Below are 17563 nucleotides of genomic sequence, written 5' to 3' on the forward strand. Positions count from 1 at the left end.
TCCATTCTCAATTAGAAAGCAGCCTATCATGTTGGGTAGAGGAAGAGGCTTGAAGGCTGTCTGCCATGCCCTTGTGCTGGTCCTGTATTTGGGCTGAAAATGTTTTTACCTGCCGAGTAGGCAGGATGCTCAAAAATTGCAACCCCCATGCAAAATGTGAGGAAGGACTGATCATTTGCAGAGGAAAAACAAATCTCCCTGGTGATACCTGCTCAGTATTTTACCTTATCAAGTGAGCCTGGAAATTAAAAGGGCTGAATTTTGTGGGGCTGTGCCTAGCTGCGTGCTTGCACTAGCTAATCTCTACAGCTGGCACGCGACCAATTTTAAGTAACCTTTATAAAAGAGATTGATGGAGTGGCCGAACTGAATTTGATGCATAATTGATGCGCGTAGATCTATTTATGCTCGTTCATTTATAGGTATTTCTTGAGTGCTCGTCACCACAGCACCCAAGTGACTTGACCCAGTAGCGTTCGAAGCTCTCCGAGTTATTAAATGCAGGGGGAGGAAGCCTCAAGCCTGAACTGCAAAAGCGGAACGATCCCAGAGGGGAGGCAGCACCAGCACTTCTGCGCCCAATGCTCCTGCCACCCCCGTGCCGCTCCCTAATGGGGACTCGGCTGACGTCTAGATAAACCTGTCAATTCTCTCCCATCTGCGAGGTCTGCCAACTCTTGCAGCTTTGCTCACGATCTCCCAGAATGCATCATTTTGACAAACCATCCTCTCCAAAACTGCAGCCGATTTCGCTCTGGTCAGGTCGGGGAATTGAGCAAAAGATTAGTGGACTTGTGCTTGCTTTAGCCTGGCAGTACCCTTGAAACCTGAACAGCAGCAGCTTTGAGAAGTGCAAGGTGGGTCAGAGACCGTATTTGCTTGATGAGTGCAGGCACACGCCGTGAAACGGCTGCTTTCGCCGGAGCTGGTAAGATTAGGAGGAGGTCTCCTTACTGCACAGGGCCTCTCGGGAGACTTCTGTGCATGTCAGCAAAGTGCCAAATGCTCTTACATCAATGGTAATGCTATTCCAGCCGGGGCCATATGCTGACTCACTGAATACCTTACTTAAAAATGGAGAGCTCTGCAAAGCACGGGTAACACGCAGCTCAGCGAGCTAATGCAATTCACATTGATACAAAGCTGCATTCATATCGGGCCGTCTGAGGACTCCAGTGAGCTCGAATGTGCATGTGCAGCTCCCACATGTCGGGAGCCAGTCAAGGACCACGTTTGCACACAATAGCCGCTTGGATTTATAACTCTCGACGGACACGTGTCGTGTTCTGCCTTGTGTGCCCCGGGCTCCGGCTCCTTGCGGGCGCTTCGTTAAGGAGCACGCTGAAAATGCTTCTGCCATCTCTTCACCTTCTTCGGCTCGCACAAAGGGTTTAACATCTAGATGCGGCTCCTCAACAAGCAGCAGGGACAGATGGATTTGCCTTGCTGCGATTGGAGCACTGCTTGCATCCGTTTTGTTATGGGACCAGAAGGAGGGAATTTAAACTATTCGGAGCTAAAGCTTAAATGAGAAGCCCGATGATAAGTGTTAGCTAAACATTGCATTCTGCTGGCATGCTGCCCCGTACCAACAGAGAAGCAGCTGCTGCCAGCGTGGGGCAGTTTTCTTGCCCAGAAAGGGCCACCACTGAAAGGGCAGAAGGTGGCTGTGGTCAAAAAGGGAAAGCCTCAGAGATGAATGGATGGTCACTCTCCTGACCAGATCAGGGGTGTTAAATTTAATACGGGATTGCTGTTCCCCAGGATTCAGAGGCCACCTCCCCGGGAAGGAGGACCAAACAGGCTGGCCCAAACCCAGGTGTGCGTGCATGGACAAAGACAAGCCACCAAGGCTCTTGGCAGGAGCTTGCTGAAGGCAAGTGGGATGCGATGGGAAGCTACGGCACAGACGGCTGAGTGGGAGGGAGAGAAGGCACTGTTCAGTCCTGAGACAACTAATTGCAGTCTCTCCAAAAGCACTTAGCTCCCCATTAAAGCTAATGAGTCCTCCCTGCATGTGTGAGCAGGAGACACCCTTGGTGAGTTGTCTACATGTTCAAAAACCAAGGCAGTTTTACTGCCAGGGTGGGTCACTGAACAGCCTGCAAAGTTTGAACATGCCTGGGGGGTTGAAAGCTCCTGCACAATACTTGAAAATGGGCAAAGCTTTAGCAACATACTTGGCAAGGAAGCAGTGCAGTTTAATACAATTAAAAGAGGGCCTGGCCTACACATCTCTGGAGGAGACAGCCCTGTGAACATCAGGATTTTTGCGCTAAATTTAACCGCCCACAGGAGGATTTGTTCTGATATATGGTTGCTAATGGGCAACCAACTGCACAGTGCTGACCCTCGCGTACAGGTCACGGTGATGACAACCTTGGGGCCTGCCTGCAGTATAAGTAACCCAATACGGTGAACTGGTATCCCTTGAACTGTCCCAGTACCATAATAAGGGTAAGCCTTTCAGTTAACAAACTGCTACAAACATCAACTGCACTGGAACCAACGGGATGGGAATTCGGGAAATTATGTTCATACCTGAAATTTCCCAACATGCTTAGAGACAGGAGCATACCTACGGGTGGGCAGTTGGGGCAGCAACTTAAGGGCCATTTTGACAACCCTCTATGTGGCCAATCCTCTTCTGTCCTAGTTTGACCTCTACTTGTCCTAAAGACTCACTTCAACCTTACTTTGGAGTTAAGGCACTGCGCACACCCCTCTGTACTAAGAGATCACAGAAAAAAGCATTCCTGAAATTCAGCAGCGGGGAATTGTGCTTGCATGAAAGCCTTTGCTTCAGTTAGCTGCCTTTGCAGGCCAGGCACTCACTGCACATGTGGACACCTGCAAGGCGAAATGCCTGGCTGTTGTGAACTTTACACCTGAGGATCCAGCCGCAGCCCCTGGTAAGAGCGCAGATGAGCTCTCCCGGTTCACAGATTCTTTAAATTAATGCACTGGAGGGCCGATTCCTTTGCCAACATCTATTCAGCTTTGTTGAACGGGGAAGCAGGAGTAAATAATTCACGAGCCGGGAACCTGACAAAGCACAAGATTTGGGCTGTGTTTGAACAGAGCTGCTCGAAGGTCCCGACTAGGAAGGGCTGCATGCTCTGGAAGCAATGGAACAAGAGATGCTTGGAGCAGCAATTTGCAACACTGCTTCACATGAAGCTTTCACATCCTCTTTGCCGCCGCCACCAACCCCGTGATGGGAAAATTATGCAAAGGCAGAAGTCCACATGAAACAGACCCCAGACTTCCAACCCTCAGCAGATTCAGGCTGGTATCTGAATGCATACATTGTGATTAATCCTGTACATCACTGCATAGACTGTGTGAGATCAAAACCTGGGGCCCCCGGCCTTCAAGTCCTAACCAGCAATTAAAAAAAAAAAAAATTACAGACACATTTCAGGGTGGGACGGGTCTACGATCCTCCAAATATGGGACACTGTTGCTAAAGCCGTTCCTTGCAACTTACTTTCTCCCCTTTTTGGAGAATAGAGAAGGGACGAGCTGTTTCAGTATCATCCCGAGACCAGAGATTTGCCACTTGCTAGAAATGAGAAAGCAAAGTCCTTTCTCTGGACAGTGTGCCACTGCGATTCTGGGAAATGCTAATGCTGTCTAAACAATGATTGGGCTCAAATATGCAGCAGAACCTACTGTACTGAACAAGCTATTAATTTACCCTGACAGGACAAGCTTAGAAGAAAGATGTTTTGCAGAATCTGTTCCATTTGTCACAAACAATGTTCAAATTAGACGTGTGCTTTTTAGCTCACGGCTGGTGCCAGAGCTTGTGAAGAGCTGTACGAGTTAAACACTCCTCCAACTTTTTCCCATCCTTCTTCAGCTCCTCCCTAGTTTTCACAGGAGTCGCTGATCCAGAAAACAACAAGTGATCCATAGGGCTAATCTAGTTTTAACCTGATTTCATTAAAGTGCAATATAGAACTGGCATAATCTTGCATGGGTATAGCAAGCACCATGCTTTCTGCAGAGTTCACCTTTCCTGGAAGAAAAAATCTTTTACTATGTTCCACACTGCTACATGCAGATGCATTCAACTCTCTGTGCATTCAGTGTATGTGCACGCATGATGTAGATAATGATGCTGTCAAAAAACTCCAGCTGGGATAAAGCACTGCTTTGGGTACCATCTAAATGCAAGAAAATCTTAGCTTCCTGCGGCTTGCCATTTGAGGTAAAAAAAAAAAAATGTGAAGGGTGGAAAGTAAGGATGCAACAGATGCATCTTTAAGTATGTACAAGTGGTAAGTGAATGGGGAGGATCCAATGATTGGGTTAGTAGCTGGAGAGGTGTGTGAACTAACTTCAATTCGCTGCTCAAGGTTAGATTGAGCAACCTCACTTCATGCCTCAATTCCCTACCTGTATAATGGGGATAAGAGCACTTTCCTCCCTCAAAAGGGGTGCTGCATAGATGACTATATTCAGAACAAGGTTCTTATTTGCCGCAAGGAACCCCAGTCATGGATCAAGATGCAAATCCATTCTTGACAATCATGGCAGCTGTGCTGTTCTTCAAGAGAAATACAGTGACTACCACAGCTGGGTCATTTGACCTTGGAGGGCTTGGGGTGGTTAAACTGGAGGTCCACTCAGCAAGTGGAAAAAGGAGAGAAGTGGAAGAGGAACAGGTCACACTTGCCACCCCTCCAGCCACAAGCAGGCTGAATTTTGCAGACATCATGGCAGAAGAGTCTTGCAGATGGACTAGGAAGAAGATGAACAAAAGAGAGCGATGGCATTCAGGTTAACCCCCAAGTTTGCTTGGAGACGGTGACATACTAGGCACACAGTGATTCGAGACCAATGCAGACCATGGCAACTTGGCCAACAGATGCAATGAGTCTCTGTGGCATATCTTCCCATAGTCTAAGTGGCATATCTTCCCATAGCCCAAGTACCATGGCAGTACAGCTGCTATTCAACCATGGTCATCATCGCCTGCTGGACTTTCCATGGCTCCATGACAAGCTGTTCAGTTCCCATGGACTGAGCGTCCAAAGCTAACAGGAAAAGCTGATGCTGCAGGAGGTCCTAGCACAATGCCCAAGGGAAGACAGTGCTGCTTTCATCCTGTACTTGTGCTTTGTAGTTCAGTCTCCAGGAGTCTCAGCTCAACATAGTCCCTACTCAAGAGACTCAAACCTCTCGGAGTACCTGAAACAGTGACATTTAGTTTCTCCTGGGAACAACTTTGCAGGGTTTACTGTAACAATGATATTTCCAGTAGCACAGAGATCCCCATTTGTTCTAAGTCAGGCCAGCCAATGCCAACTTGTGCTGCATCTGGCCAGCCAGCACAGCCCAGCCCTGCTGAACAGATTAGTCTTAACGAAAGGTTTTCAAACAATTGAAACTAGAGAAGTCCCAGCCCGACTGCAACATTTAGTTGCACCCTGGCACCACATTTGCGAGCTATTTACGTCAGACCTGAAGGCTTGGATCACAATGGTTTGGACGTACAAGTGAGCTTTTCCACGTTCCCTCTGCAGCACGACACTCCTCACCTGTTTTGCAGTCTCTCCTGTTTCGTGCCAGTGGCTCTGTTCCTCCATGTTAATAAGAATTGCAGACACTGATTTAGAGAGTGAGGCAAGCCTGACAGAGCACAGTAATAATGTGCAGAAATGCACCTACCTTCAATGTCAAACCCATGCCCTTGGGTGCTTCTTAGCATTTGTTTAACATCCTGCATCCCGCCTTGGCATGTTAACTAGCTGGCACAGCCTGCCCAGAGGATCAGCACAGGGATTGCGGCGAGGAACGTTTACAATGAAAGATGCGTGCTTCTAAAAGGAAAGTCTGGTGCCAGCAGCCTAGTTAGCCCAGCGGCCGCTCAGTTGGGAGGGAAGGAAGGTCAGAGGTAAATCCAGGGACAAGGTCCATCAGTTGGAAGCCAGCTGTTGGCACTGCAGCCCCAGAAAGGTTAGGTATTGGTATCAATTAAAAATTAAGAGTTGCAGCAGGGGGATTCATTTCAAGTGCTGCTCACAAGGCAGAAGGTGCCTTGTCCAGAGAAGCGGGGGAACCTCGCACAATCGGGCTGCATCCCAATGCATACGCCAGAAGGTTCGAATCAGAAGCAGCATAGACAAAGCTGCGTCCATGTCCAAACCAGAGACCGCTGCTGCTGTAGGTGAGGGCAATGGGTGAAAGTTGATTAAGGATATACTTAAGTAAATCCCAAATGAGAGGACCTGCACAGGAGGATGCACCGGCTGCACACAGCATGTTATGAACTGCAACTCCCGTTATGCTGCTGTGGATGAGCTAAGCTTCACTTGGGGCACAGAGCAGTGACCTAATTTTGCCACTTCCAGGAAAGAAAACCGAAGCCATAACTAGAAAGCAAAAAACAAGACGCCCGACACATTGCCAGTCTCCGGATCTGATGCCCAGGAACAGACAGACCATGCCCTAGAAAGGAAACTCCTCTTTCAGAGCAACTGCCCTGCAAGTTCAGACTGGTGCACTGCTGCATGAGGAGGGGGCTTCCTGGTGATCTCACCACTACTTATGCCCTGGTAGCCAGACTCCCTCTGCAGCCCCTAAACCACTTCCCTGAATCCCCAAGTACAATTACTGTGCAGAATAGCAGAGCTGTCAGCCTTGCTGCCGTCTGCCAGAGGGTTGGTTAGAAGCACTCCCACTGCACCTCGAACTACATCCCTTCCTTGGCAACACGCAGGCTATTTTCCCCAAACACAGCCCGTCTGCCAGACAGGCACATGCAAGACTGCTTGACAAGGCAGGAAAGACACTCAGCGATGCCGTGACCGTGGCCTTGCTGTTCCGTTTTATATTACAGGTGAAATAATTTAGGTCCAAGTCCTGCTCTCAGCATAGGAGGAATTCCACCGACTCCCCCAGTGCGAGAGGAGAGGGCACCGCCGTCTCAGCCCAGCACGCTGCCAGGGCGAGGCATGGCCTTGTCAGCGAGCTGAATCTTTAAGGAGAGGTCTGTGTATTCCTGCGCGTTTGCACAGAGCCTGCAGCGGCAGAGCTTCCAGAGCGGATACGATCTGAATTACTGCTGCAAGAGACAAAAGGATTTGGTCTCAACTTGCCTGTCAGCCCAAGGAGAATCTTAAACTGAGGCAAAGGTCTTGGCAAGTTTTTAAACTGTCTTATAAAGGGTTTTGCAACGTTGCACAGCAAAATGTCTCAGCATCTCACACTAAGGCTAGGGACAGACATTCAAAAAGCCTAAGCCTGAATTGATTCCAGCTTTGCAGCTTCTGTAGTCTAGCCTGGCTAGGCTAAATCAGTTTGTAACTGTATAGACATCTCAGAAATGTAGGCACAGGCCTGCAGTGGCTCAGGCTAGAAGCTGGCGGGTGCCAGAGCAGCCCTCCCTTCTCCTGCACAGGGCTGAACTGAGGCGGGCATGGCCAGGACCCAGCAGGATTAGGGAGCAGTTCTCCCCCCGCTTGATAAGAGAGCATATATCAGTTCTGTTATCAGCATTCATCACCTCATCAGAAAAGAAACAGCTGCTCTCATTAGTTTAAGCTCTTCTTAAACAAGGAAGGAATGGAGGGACATTACCAGCTGAGCTATTGATTATCTCCCAAAAGCCCTAAACTGACACTGCTGTCTGCCACAGCACAGACCATAGCCAGTATGTGGTCTGCTAGCTAACACCGAGGTATCTGTATAAGGCAGAGGGAACGGGGATCCCTGCTTAGCAGCAAGTGGCGAGGGGAGGGGAAGAGCAGGAGGAAGCCAGGCAGACGCTCTGTGCCTGCAGTCTCTGCCAGAGCTAAAGCCAGGGAGTGGAGGGGAGGGGACAGAGTCCCACCCAGCCCAGAGAGCATGCCAGAATGCTGGGGGAGTCTGATTTAACTTGGACCAGCAAGGGGTCTGGGACAGACTGCATAAACCAGTTTGACCCAAATCAGTTAAGTCTGATACTACATTCAACCAGGTTTATCTTAAACCTGTTCCAGTCATTTTCAAACTGGTTTATGTGCACTGACCATCTGTTCTGCTACAGATCTAAACCAGTTTCTGATGACTTAAGCCAGTTTGTGTGTAATGTCCATCCCTAGCCTAAACACAGCTCTTCTATGACTAGCATGGCACAGTGCTAATCACGTGCTCCATGCATTACATTTAATAAAGGAGAGGTTTTTCAAGTCATGCAGACTTGTTCATATACCCAGAACTACAGGAAGTAAGGACAACACAATTATGCCTGCACGGGGCTTGTTTTGCTTGTCCTCAGAGACATTCATATATATCAATTCTCTGAGAGACAGAGAGACCTGTTCCTGCCTGCCCCCTCCTCCCCCCCATCAAGTCTTTTTATCAGATACGATGTTCAAATCTGCTAGTTAGCACACGCAAACATCAAGCAGTTAAAATACTTGCTCCCCAATAAATAACCTAGTCATGCTGTAAAAACCTAATCCTCGAGAAGTCTCTCAAACCATGCAAACAAGGACTCCTGGCACGGAGAAGAACCGCGTACAGTGCCCAGTGGGTTTAACTGAATTACTGACAGCAATGCCTCAACACATCCTCCAATAATGAAGGAACTGTTCTTGTGCAATCTTCTACAGTTTGCCCATTGGACTGAGTGCTGACAAATCCAAACCAAATACCATCTTATCTGATGTTTCAGTCCAACATTCAACTTAGACATTCAATGTCAAGACATAGCCAGAGGAATACACAATTCAGTATATACTCAAGGACGCTAGAAAGTCAGCCTGTCCCTTTGATGTGCAGCATACCACAGGAATGCCATGAGTGCATGGTCTAAGAAAAAGGATATACACCTCCATTTCTCCGGACTTGATTTTAGGTACAATTATGTCTCATGCTTTCCACTTCCATTTTTAAGTCTTTGATGCGAGAAATCTTGGAGAACGGCATGCAAACAAGACAGTTACATACAGCTTAATTACGAGAGCTGGCAAGGAAAATGCAAAAGTACTTGGCTATTTAGATCAAATTAGAATAGAAACTGCTGTGCTGAACACCGCAAAACCAAGCTATTCATTATTTAAAAATGGAACACGAAACTCTGCTCAGTACACAAATGACCGGTAGGGTTACAAGGAGGCTCTCAGAGAAAATTCAAATAGACTTAGCTCAGAAGTCACTATTACCACTGTAAAACCCTACTAATGCAGTCTCACAGCTGCAATGTCAGGGGAGATCCCAATGCTGACGGCATGCTGGTAACACTGCTGCTTTTAATGCACGTCATACAAATCCTACCAAATGTATTACCTAGCAGGGCAAAGAGGTTGCAAGCTACCTGTAACAAGGGAAATGAGATATCCCACTGCCAGCAGCACTCCAGCAACTAACTTTTGCAACCTCTTGACTTGTAATTGTGCTGCAGAATCTAGAGCGGGGCTGTCCACTTAAGTGCCCAGGGGCCACACGTCACATGGACTGCACTGGCAAGGGCCACAGTAGGGCAAACCAGAGCCCCTTGGGTGGCTCCTCTCCTGCTGCACATGTGTGCAAGTGGCTTCTTTCCCCCTTCCCCCCAAAACTGCATAACACATGCAGGCAGCTCCCCCCCACACCGGGGGCTTCCCCAGCACCATGAGTTGTACCACCCCATCTCTCTGGCACAGGCAGGTAGCAGGAGCCAGAGAGAAAGCCCAGAGCCCTGGCTGCTGTTACACTGGGGCTGTAGGGGACTCAAGTGGTGGCTGGATAGGGGCCCAGGGGACATGGTTTAGCCCCTCATGGGCCACAGTTTAGCCTGCAGGCTGCTAGCTGGGCAGTCCTAATCTTTAGAGAGCTCTCTTCACAGCTAGAAAGGGTCTATTTCCTCCCCTCCCCCACCAAAACTGTATCACCTTACAATAATGTACCAAGTCAGAGGCATTGCCAAGGTGGGCACTGAAACCTTGAATGAAACTAGTGTGCAACAATTAATGCCAAAACCTTATAAGGATTTCGGCAAAAATATCCTGCTTGTGTTTATCCCAAATTGTCCTCCCTTTCCTTTCTCCCAACAGAGGTCCCACTCATTTATCTGACTAACTTTTGAGGTAGTTAACGGGTTGCCAATGTAAAAGATCTGCAACCCATTAAGAGATGGGGCGGTCTGCACAAAGCAGATGAAAAACAGTACAGAGTTGGTCTGTATTCGGTTCAAGTTGTCACACCTCTAACTCAAGCAAGATTTATGCCAGCTGAACACATCCGCAGTTGTTTTGGTACCAGTTACTCCCCAACCCACCTGTCCCACCCCATGCTGCTGCTACAAAATCCTATTTTAAATGAAAGTGCAGAATTTTCAGTCCTAGAGGAAAAACGAAGCCTGAATGTAAGCCCTTGCAGTTATGAGCTCCATAAAAGGATGCATGGGCTGGAGACCCCTTGGGAACGCACATGGCCATTGCTTTACCCTGGAGGCACAACAAGCTGGCATCAAAGTCTACAGGAGCTGGATCAGAATTTCTCTCTGGTTCTAAAAGGAATGAAGTTCTAGCCTCTACGATACTGGGGAAATAGCCTCTTAGCTAGGGAAGGCTTGCTGGCTTGGCAATTTATAGTCCTGTACAGAAAAAAAAAAAGTAATGCCAAAGACGAAACAAGCTATTTAGGCAGCAGCTATATATGTTACCGTGGCCGTGTCTTCCATCAGGCTCCTGATCTTCTCTACAACATCGTTACGTCTGTGCTGACGCAGAGCGCTGATGAGCTGAGCGAGGCTGGCTTCGGGGCCTCGGACGGTCCAGTGCTGCAAGGCGGCATAAGCCCGTTCGTGATCGGCCGTGTAGCCCTTGGAGAAAGCTGCGACCTCCCGTTCACTTGCACTGCACAGAAATTGGTAGATGTCCTTCCACTGGCTTCCGACCTGGGCTGCCACGAGCTTCAGTATGTCTATACCTGTCAAACAGAAGAGCTGCAGATGAAGCAGAGCGATTTCCTCTCTCCCCATCAGCTTAGCACCTACCTACACTGCACTGCGGGATCAGGTCGGTGAGATTTACCTAGCTTCCCCCACCCAAGGTCTATGACATAATACCGTCTCTGCCGGGTCTTACGTTAGCGATACGGGGCACTAACAACACCGGGCTGCGAGCTACTTTGCAGAAAAGCACAATACATAATGCTTCCAGGGCACTCCCTTTCAACAAAGAGCCTTTGACACTGGTTATGTAAGTAATGGGTGTTAAATACATAGATACACTCTGACGTAGACACGTTCCAGAATTAGCCACTGTGTGAGCAGCCGCCGATAGCCATAAGCTTCCTCAGCAGTGATTGCATAAGGTTTTAAAACAAGGCTAATTTGCCTTTCCCTGGTTTGCTTTAAATGTTTGAGTTGGAAGGGCCCTTGTCACCCAACCCTCTGCATTGTCAAATATTGTTCATCCGGCAGCAATGATATTTAGTGACAACTGCAGTCAGCAGTGCCAAACTGAAGGGGCATGTGGGGTTCTCTGGTGTGAAAAGATTTTCAGCGATTTGCTTCTCAACTGTGCTGAATAAAAAGCACTGGAGCACGTTGAACCTCAGCCCTGCATGTGTTGGGCTGAGAGATGCGCAACTTCAGTGTTGCTTCACAACAACTCAGGGTTACGGACAGCAACTACGCCAGGCAGAGCTGAGTTTGAACTTACATGGAAACATTTTAGAGGCCAAACAAAAGGCAGAAGTCTAGTGTCACAGGGAAGCTTTTATGCACATCTCCATGACCAAATGTCTCGGACTCCAGCTAGGTCTAGATTGCGTAGCATGGTAAGTTGGCAGTGATGCCCCCCTACCATGCCATGCTGCTCTGCGCCATCTACTTTCTGAACAGTCTGCCATTTAGCTGCATCCATGTTAATTAGTATGGGGTGGACGACCGGATACTCCGGCTCAACAGTACTTAGGCCTCTTGCAGAAAGTGGTTACACTTTCTTGTTCAGGAGACAGCCCTTTAGAAGCAGCCTAGTGAGAGGATGCAGCTGCCAGGCACGGTTATCCTACTCTGAAGATATGACCTCTATCACTCTCATGCACATCCACGCACCCCCCACCCCCAGCAATACTCCCAAACCACTGACAACAGACTGCTACACAACAACCAGCACAATCATCTCTCATTGTGAAGCCGTGGCAGCAATGCAATCAATAGCAATTAATACAAGCCATAGCGCTCTGCTCTGCGTGTGCAGGACGTCAGACTCGGCAACTACAAACCTTCAGACAGAAATGATAAGAGGCGTCTTCAGACATGAAAAAGGCACAAGTTAAAGCTACTTTTATCAAGCACAGCAAGCTCTCAAGCTTTGAAATTAGATGGTCTTCATAGAAAGCACTGCTCAAGCTTTCACAGGTGGAGAACAGTTTCTTGCAAGCCACCCCTTTGTTTCATGATCGGAGACCACTTCCCTTCCGCTTAGACAGAAATACTAAGCGGTTCTGGGATCCATCCCACGCTATAAGACTTCAGCATCCCCTGCAGTGCAATTTGTAATGTAAAGCCTCCTTTGTCACTTGGGTCTCAACATTCAAACCCCAAATTATGCATTGAAATTATATTAACTAAGGTTTTGGCTAGAAACTCATTAACCTGTCAAGTGTAAAAGTAAAAGAGGCTTAATGAGACATTCTGCATATAGAGGCCAAAATTTCCTCTTCACCTGACCAATATTACAGCACTTTTTCTGGTATCCCCAAACCAGACAGCCACATTATTGAGCGAAACTGGCATTTAACCCCCTTTCCCATTTTATAACAAGAAGTGACAACTCGCATTTTAAAAAGATCGTTTCACAGATTCCTATTTTCTTCTCTCCCATCGTGAGAGAGTTTGAAAAACAGAAATACGGCATGGCCATTTACAATAGCAGAATCTAGTTTACCAGGCACAAAAAAATCGGAGAGAGATCTGTACAGTCTCCCCCGACTGGTACATGGAATTATCCCATAAATAACAATACGAACCTTGATGACGCAGTCCTCCAGACAGAGTTTGTATAAGCTAGCCCCTCTCAGAGCAATCACTCTCTTACCAATGAAAACCCTAGCGCACTTGCTCACAAACCCTGTGGATGCTGAAGCAGTACTGGCAGCATTTAGGCAGAGGTGGAACGCAAAAGTCTCGATATCACGGCCAGCCTTGCACCGATGCATACTGCATGGACACAGGCAGTACCGACTGCAGGCACCCCTTGCAATGGGACACTTCCTATCACGTGTCTATTGGATGTGTTAGAGGAAGACATGGCAGCATTGCTAACACGCTTCTATAATTGAATTCCAAGACCGGGCCGAGCGGCTGAGAGCGCCGAGCCACCAAAAACCTGCTAAATGGCTACAGCAACTATGTTTGCAACAGCAGTGTTGAAGTAAGGCCACGTTAGCAAGTGCACATAAGTCACCAGGAGTTTAGGGATTCCTGTAAGACAAAGGCACAAAGAAGTAGGTTAAAGGCCAGATTTAGATTGCGAGACAACAATGGACACCAAAAGCAAAGTTATTTCATTTCATTATTTCATTGTTCAGGCCAACAAACGGCAAGATGGAGGGAGAACTCGTCTGAACCGCCCCAGAGACGAGAAGGAAGCACTTTGCACTGTTCAAAGCAACCCAGAGACACGAAAAGGCAGGTTCCCAGCTGCTAAAGAACAGAACAGCTGTGAGGACACCGATGTATTTTGAGAGTCCAATTACCCATGTCACTGTTAAAAATGACAAAATGCCAGGTACTGGCAGGTGCAGACCACAAGCGGTAGTTACGGAAACTAAGAAACCCGAACTATCGGGCTAACAACTGCTGGTTTTTCTAGTGGCACAGGAGAATTAGTACTTCCTCCTTCAAAATGGTTACCAGTAAGTTTGACAATCAAAAAAAAAGTTTCCAAACCAGGGATGTACAACGCAGTGCCTCCCCCCACCCAGCTGGATCCTGTCCCCATGCTGGCCAGATCCAGACCAAGCTGCAGCAGGGCGCCAGGGGGTGGCTGCATCTATTGCTTGCCCAGCTGCTGCTAAAAGATGTCCCCGAGGGGGCTCCATATGTTGGCATTCAAGGGCGAACCCTGCACCTAAATTCCCAGCCCCTCCAGGAGTCCCGTGGGCTGGATGAAACCGCTCCTGGGCCATACATTTAACACCCATGCTCTAAACCATCAGTTGGCTTTACCTTTCTCACTCCGCCCAGACAACACACCCTGCTGCAGTACCCATACACTGAGCAAATCACACACGACCCTAACCCTCAGGTAGCTGGAGTCAAGCGTCTTTATTACTTTGGGTAAAAAAAAAGTACACTTGTCTGGAGGCTGAACTCTCGCACAAATTCCTTACTCCAGCTAGGCAAGCTTTTGGGCTGAAAGCTCGCTCCTTTTTGGAGGTTTAATCAGAATAGAAACTTCTTTGAGGTCACTGAAAGCAACAACGTGAGAACGACTTGGTGCCAAATACTGTGAATTCTTGGTCTGTGCTTCAGCCGAGCAAGCCAAGATCTAAGGAGCCACGAGCAGGATCTGCCTAAAATGACTTGGGTGACATGTTTTTAATCATGCGCTAGTCTCAGGGACAGACAAAGACATTGTACAGTATCAGACTAAAATCTTTTCAAAACTTCGGTACAAGATTCCAAGTCTCAAAAGTCCAATTAAAACCTTCTATTAAAAGACGATGACACTTTCTGTCTCTTAGCTTTCTTTTTTTTCCCTCTGCAGTTGTGGCACGTCTATCTGGTGGTTGGGGCACTAGCCTTGGCCTCGGGAGGACCGGGCTAAAGACCCTGTGCTTCTGCAGACTTCTTGGGAGACCCTGAGCAAGTTGCTTGGGCACAGTGGCACTGTTCCCATCTCTAAAATGGAGATGATGGGACTTTTACACTATACTGAATTGTGCCAATGATAAAATCTATTCCAAACTGCAAAGAGCTCTCATGCTATGATAACGGAGGACACAGCAACAGGGCTGTGCAAATAGTTTCTCCATTAAAAAAAAAAATGCAGACGTGACATTAATCAATACTATTAGTGAATTTGTTGACTTGCCTGGATAGGGGTTGGGAAAGAGGGGGGGAAAAATGGGGAAACAAGTTGAAGGGTTTCACACGTTTCATTTCAGAAAGTGCAACTGAAAAATTAGCTATGTTTACTGGAAACGTGGTTAAAATACCTCAAAAAGCTGCTTCCTTTCATCCCAAAGTATCTTTTTTGGTTTCCCATGTCAGCAAGATCATTCAAAGGTCATCCGAGGCAGTCGGGAGATGGAGAAGTATTCAGAGATATGCAGGGGGAACAGACACTTCCACCGCCCCGTTAAAAGGGGAATAGAAACATCAAGCCCAAAAGACGCTTTGCTAACTATCTACCAGACAGGTCAGTAGTGCAGCGGTGCTGAAGTATAATTGATATTTTATTGTCCTGGGTAGTATTTGGCTACGGGCCCTGATTTAAGACAGCCCAGAAGAGACCGTTATCTGCACCTATATAAGTATTTTACGCTCATAAACCACATAGTTTATGGCTTCCCTAAATGAGCGCAGCAGGCCCTTGGCGAGCTAAGCTGGAGCTACGCCAGCTTCCACAGGGCTGTGATGTCTAGCTCGGATGTTCTTGAACTAGATTTACTCAACGCAACTCTTCGCTCTTTCATACTGCTGCTCTCAAGTCTAGGAAGTTCAATTGCACAATTCGCCTGATATAGTATTATACCCTCTCGACGTGCTCACATCCTTTAGCCACATTATTTACATAAATGCCGAGATACCGCACCGCACCCCGTAGAAGACTTAATGATGTAGAAAACCTTAAGGGAACAATTGTTCTGCTACACAGCGAGTTGTGAAATTTTAGCCTTATACTATAAAACTTATACTCCCGTGATTAGATGAATTTCGAGACCTTAGGATTCACCACAACCCCTATATTATGAAAAACAAAACCTAGAGAGAGAGACACACACACGGTACAGATGAACTAAGTGCTAATTTGGCTTCAGCCACTTAGAAAACTATTATTCCTGCTGTTCTGAAAAATAAGATTAAAACTATTACATGACAACTTACTGGTGCATGCTGCCAAGTAATGCTGCTGAGCCATTTGCAGTATCTTAATTCACTTGTTACTTCAAAAAAATATAGAATAATGCTAATACTCATAATAAGCTTACAGCCCCTATCATCTCCATATTTCCAGATTCTTTATAAAAATTAGAACCTAGTGGAATACTAAATGTCACAATTCCTTCTTAATAAGCCGATTCAGTAAGATGTAGCAGATGTTCTTATTCAGTGTGCATTCGAGCTTCACTCCTCTGCTTTCAAATAGACAGTCTTTCATCTAGTAGTCACCTATTCAGAGGTCAAAAAAATATGCACCAAAAAAAGCAGAGTAGCACACATGGGGACAGTGCATGTTGCTCAAAACCACACTCCAGCTGCTGGCCAGGCTCCAAGCGGCAGGATCACCACTGCTGCAGCCCCAGGAGGCCCCCAGGCAAGGCTGTGGGGACCAGCACAGTGCTGGCCCCAGCTTCCCCTACCCCACCCAGGGTAACCTGCCAGATGGCATGTGGCACAGGTGTTCCCTTGGGACAACCAGTGGCAGCACAAGGTGTGCTGCTACTAATTGTCCCCAGGGAAAGGAGCATCCGTGCGCACGTGGACGTGGCCTGAGAGACTACCTGGTGCAGAGCCCCGAGCTTTCCCAGGCAGCAGTCTACTTCATCAGCTTCTTTGGCAAATGCTTCTTCTGACAAAGCAGGCTGTTGCCTCCGAAAGCTCATGCCTCTGTACCTGTGAGCCTTCAAGGCACCACCCTGCAAGAAAAGTAAAAGAAATGTCTTCTCCATCTCCCAAACCTAATCTTCCCCTTGCTATCACATTAACAAGGACTAGGCAATAGGATAATCTTGCTTTGAGCGATAGCTGGACTACAAAACCTAATGAGGTCCCTTCCAGTCCTACTTTCCTACGACCCTGGGATGCGACAGCACTATGAGTGTCAGCTCTTCTTTTCCACCGGTCCCCAGTTACCAAACCATATTGCTGCATTCAGTCCATCATCCTTCAGGGTCCTAACTACTGATCTAGCTTTACATTCATGGGAAAATACTGCAACTAATCAGTTGGGCCTCTTATTGTGAAAACCAAGACTATTCAGAGCTGCCAGTGCTTGGCTCAAAAATGGAAACCAAGCTGGTAAAGGATTCCTCCCCCCCATAACCTTTGCACAGCCTACGGGAGGCAAAGAGTTTACGATGAAAACCTCTGCCAAAGGATCACATGACGTTTTGGGCCAAATCTAACCCTCAAGACCCTAGACAAGAAAGAGCTTGTCAAACAAAACAGCTGAATTAGTCTTTCACTAGCATGACGGCCCTGGAGCTGCTGTGTAGGCGCTCATGAATATTGTATGTTGACCTGGTCACTAGGATAGTTACTGTATGAATGTACTAGTGGGCTTCAAGGAACAAGAAAAAGAAAGTCTCCAGACACGAGACTGCTTCAGAAGCACACGAGGCTTGTTAAGGAGATGAAACCAAGACAGGAAAAGCCTTGTGCGCATGAGAGATCAAGAGGAGGATGCAA

At 47.5% G+C, this 17563-nt stretch overlaps 1 protein-coding gene across 1 annotated transcript in view; it reads right to left on the bottom strand.

Moving 5' to 3' along the window:
• Window positions 1–17563, bottom strand: part of TNFRSF21 (TNF receptor superfamily member 21) — a 62483-nt gene that overhangs the window by 10274 nt on the left and 34646 nt on the right. Inside the window, exon 4 of the mRNA XM_006275757.4 lies at window positions 10640–10905. Coding sequence (XP_006275819.1) covers window positions 10640–10905 — 266 coding nt within the window. The remainder of the gene's footprint in view (window positions 1–10639; window positions 10906–17563) is intronic.

Source organism: Alligator mississippiensis, chromosome 1 (assembly GCF_030867095.1).
Source record: "Alligator mississippiensis isolate rAllMis1 chromosome 1, rAllMis1, whole genome shotgun sequence".
NCBI lineage: Eukaryota > Metazoa > Chordata > Crocodylia > Alligatoridae > Alligator > Alligator mississippiensis.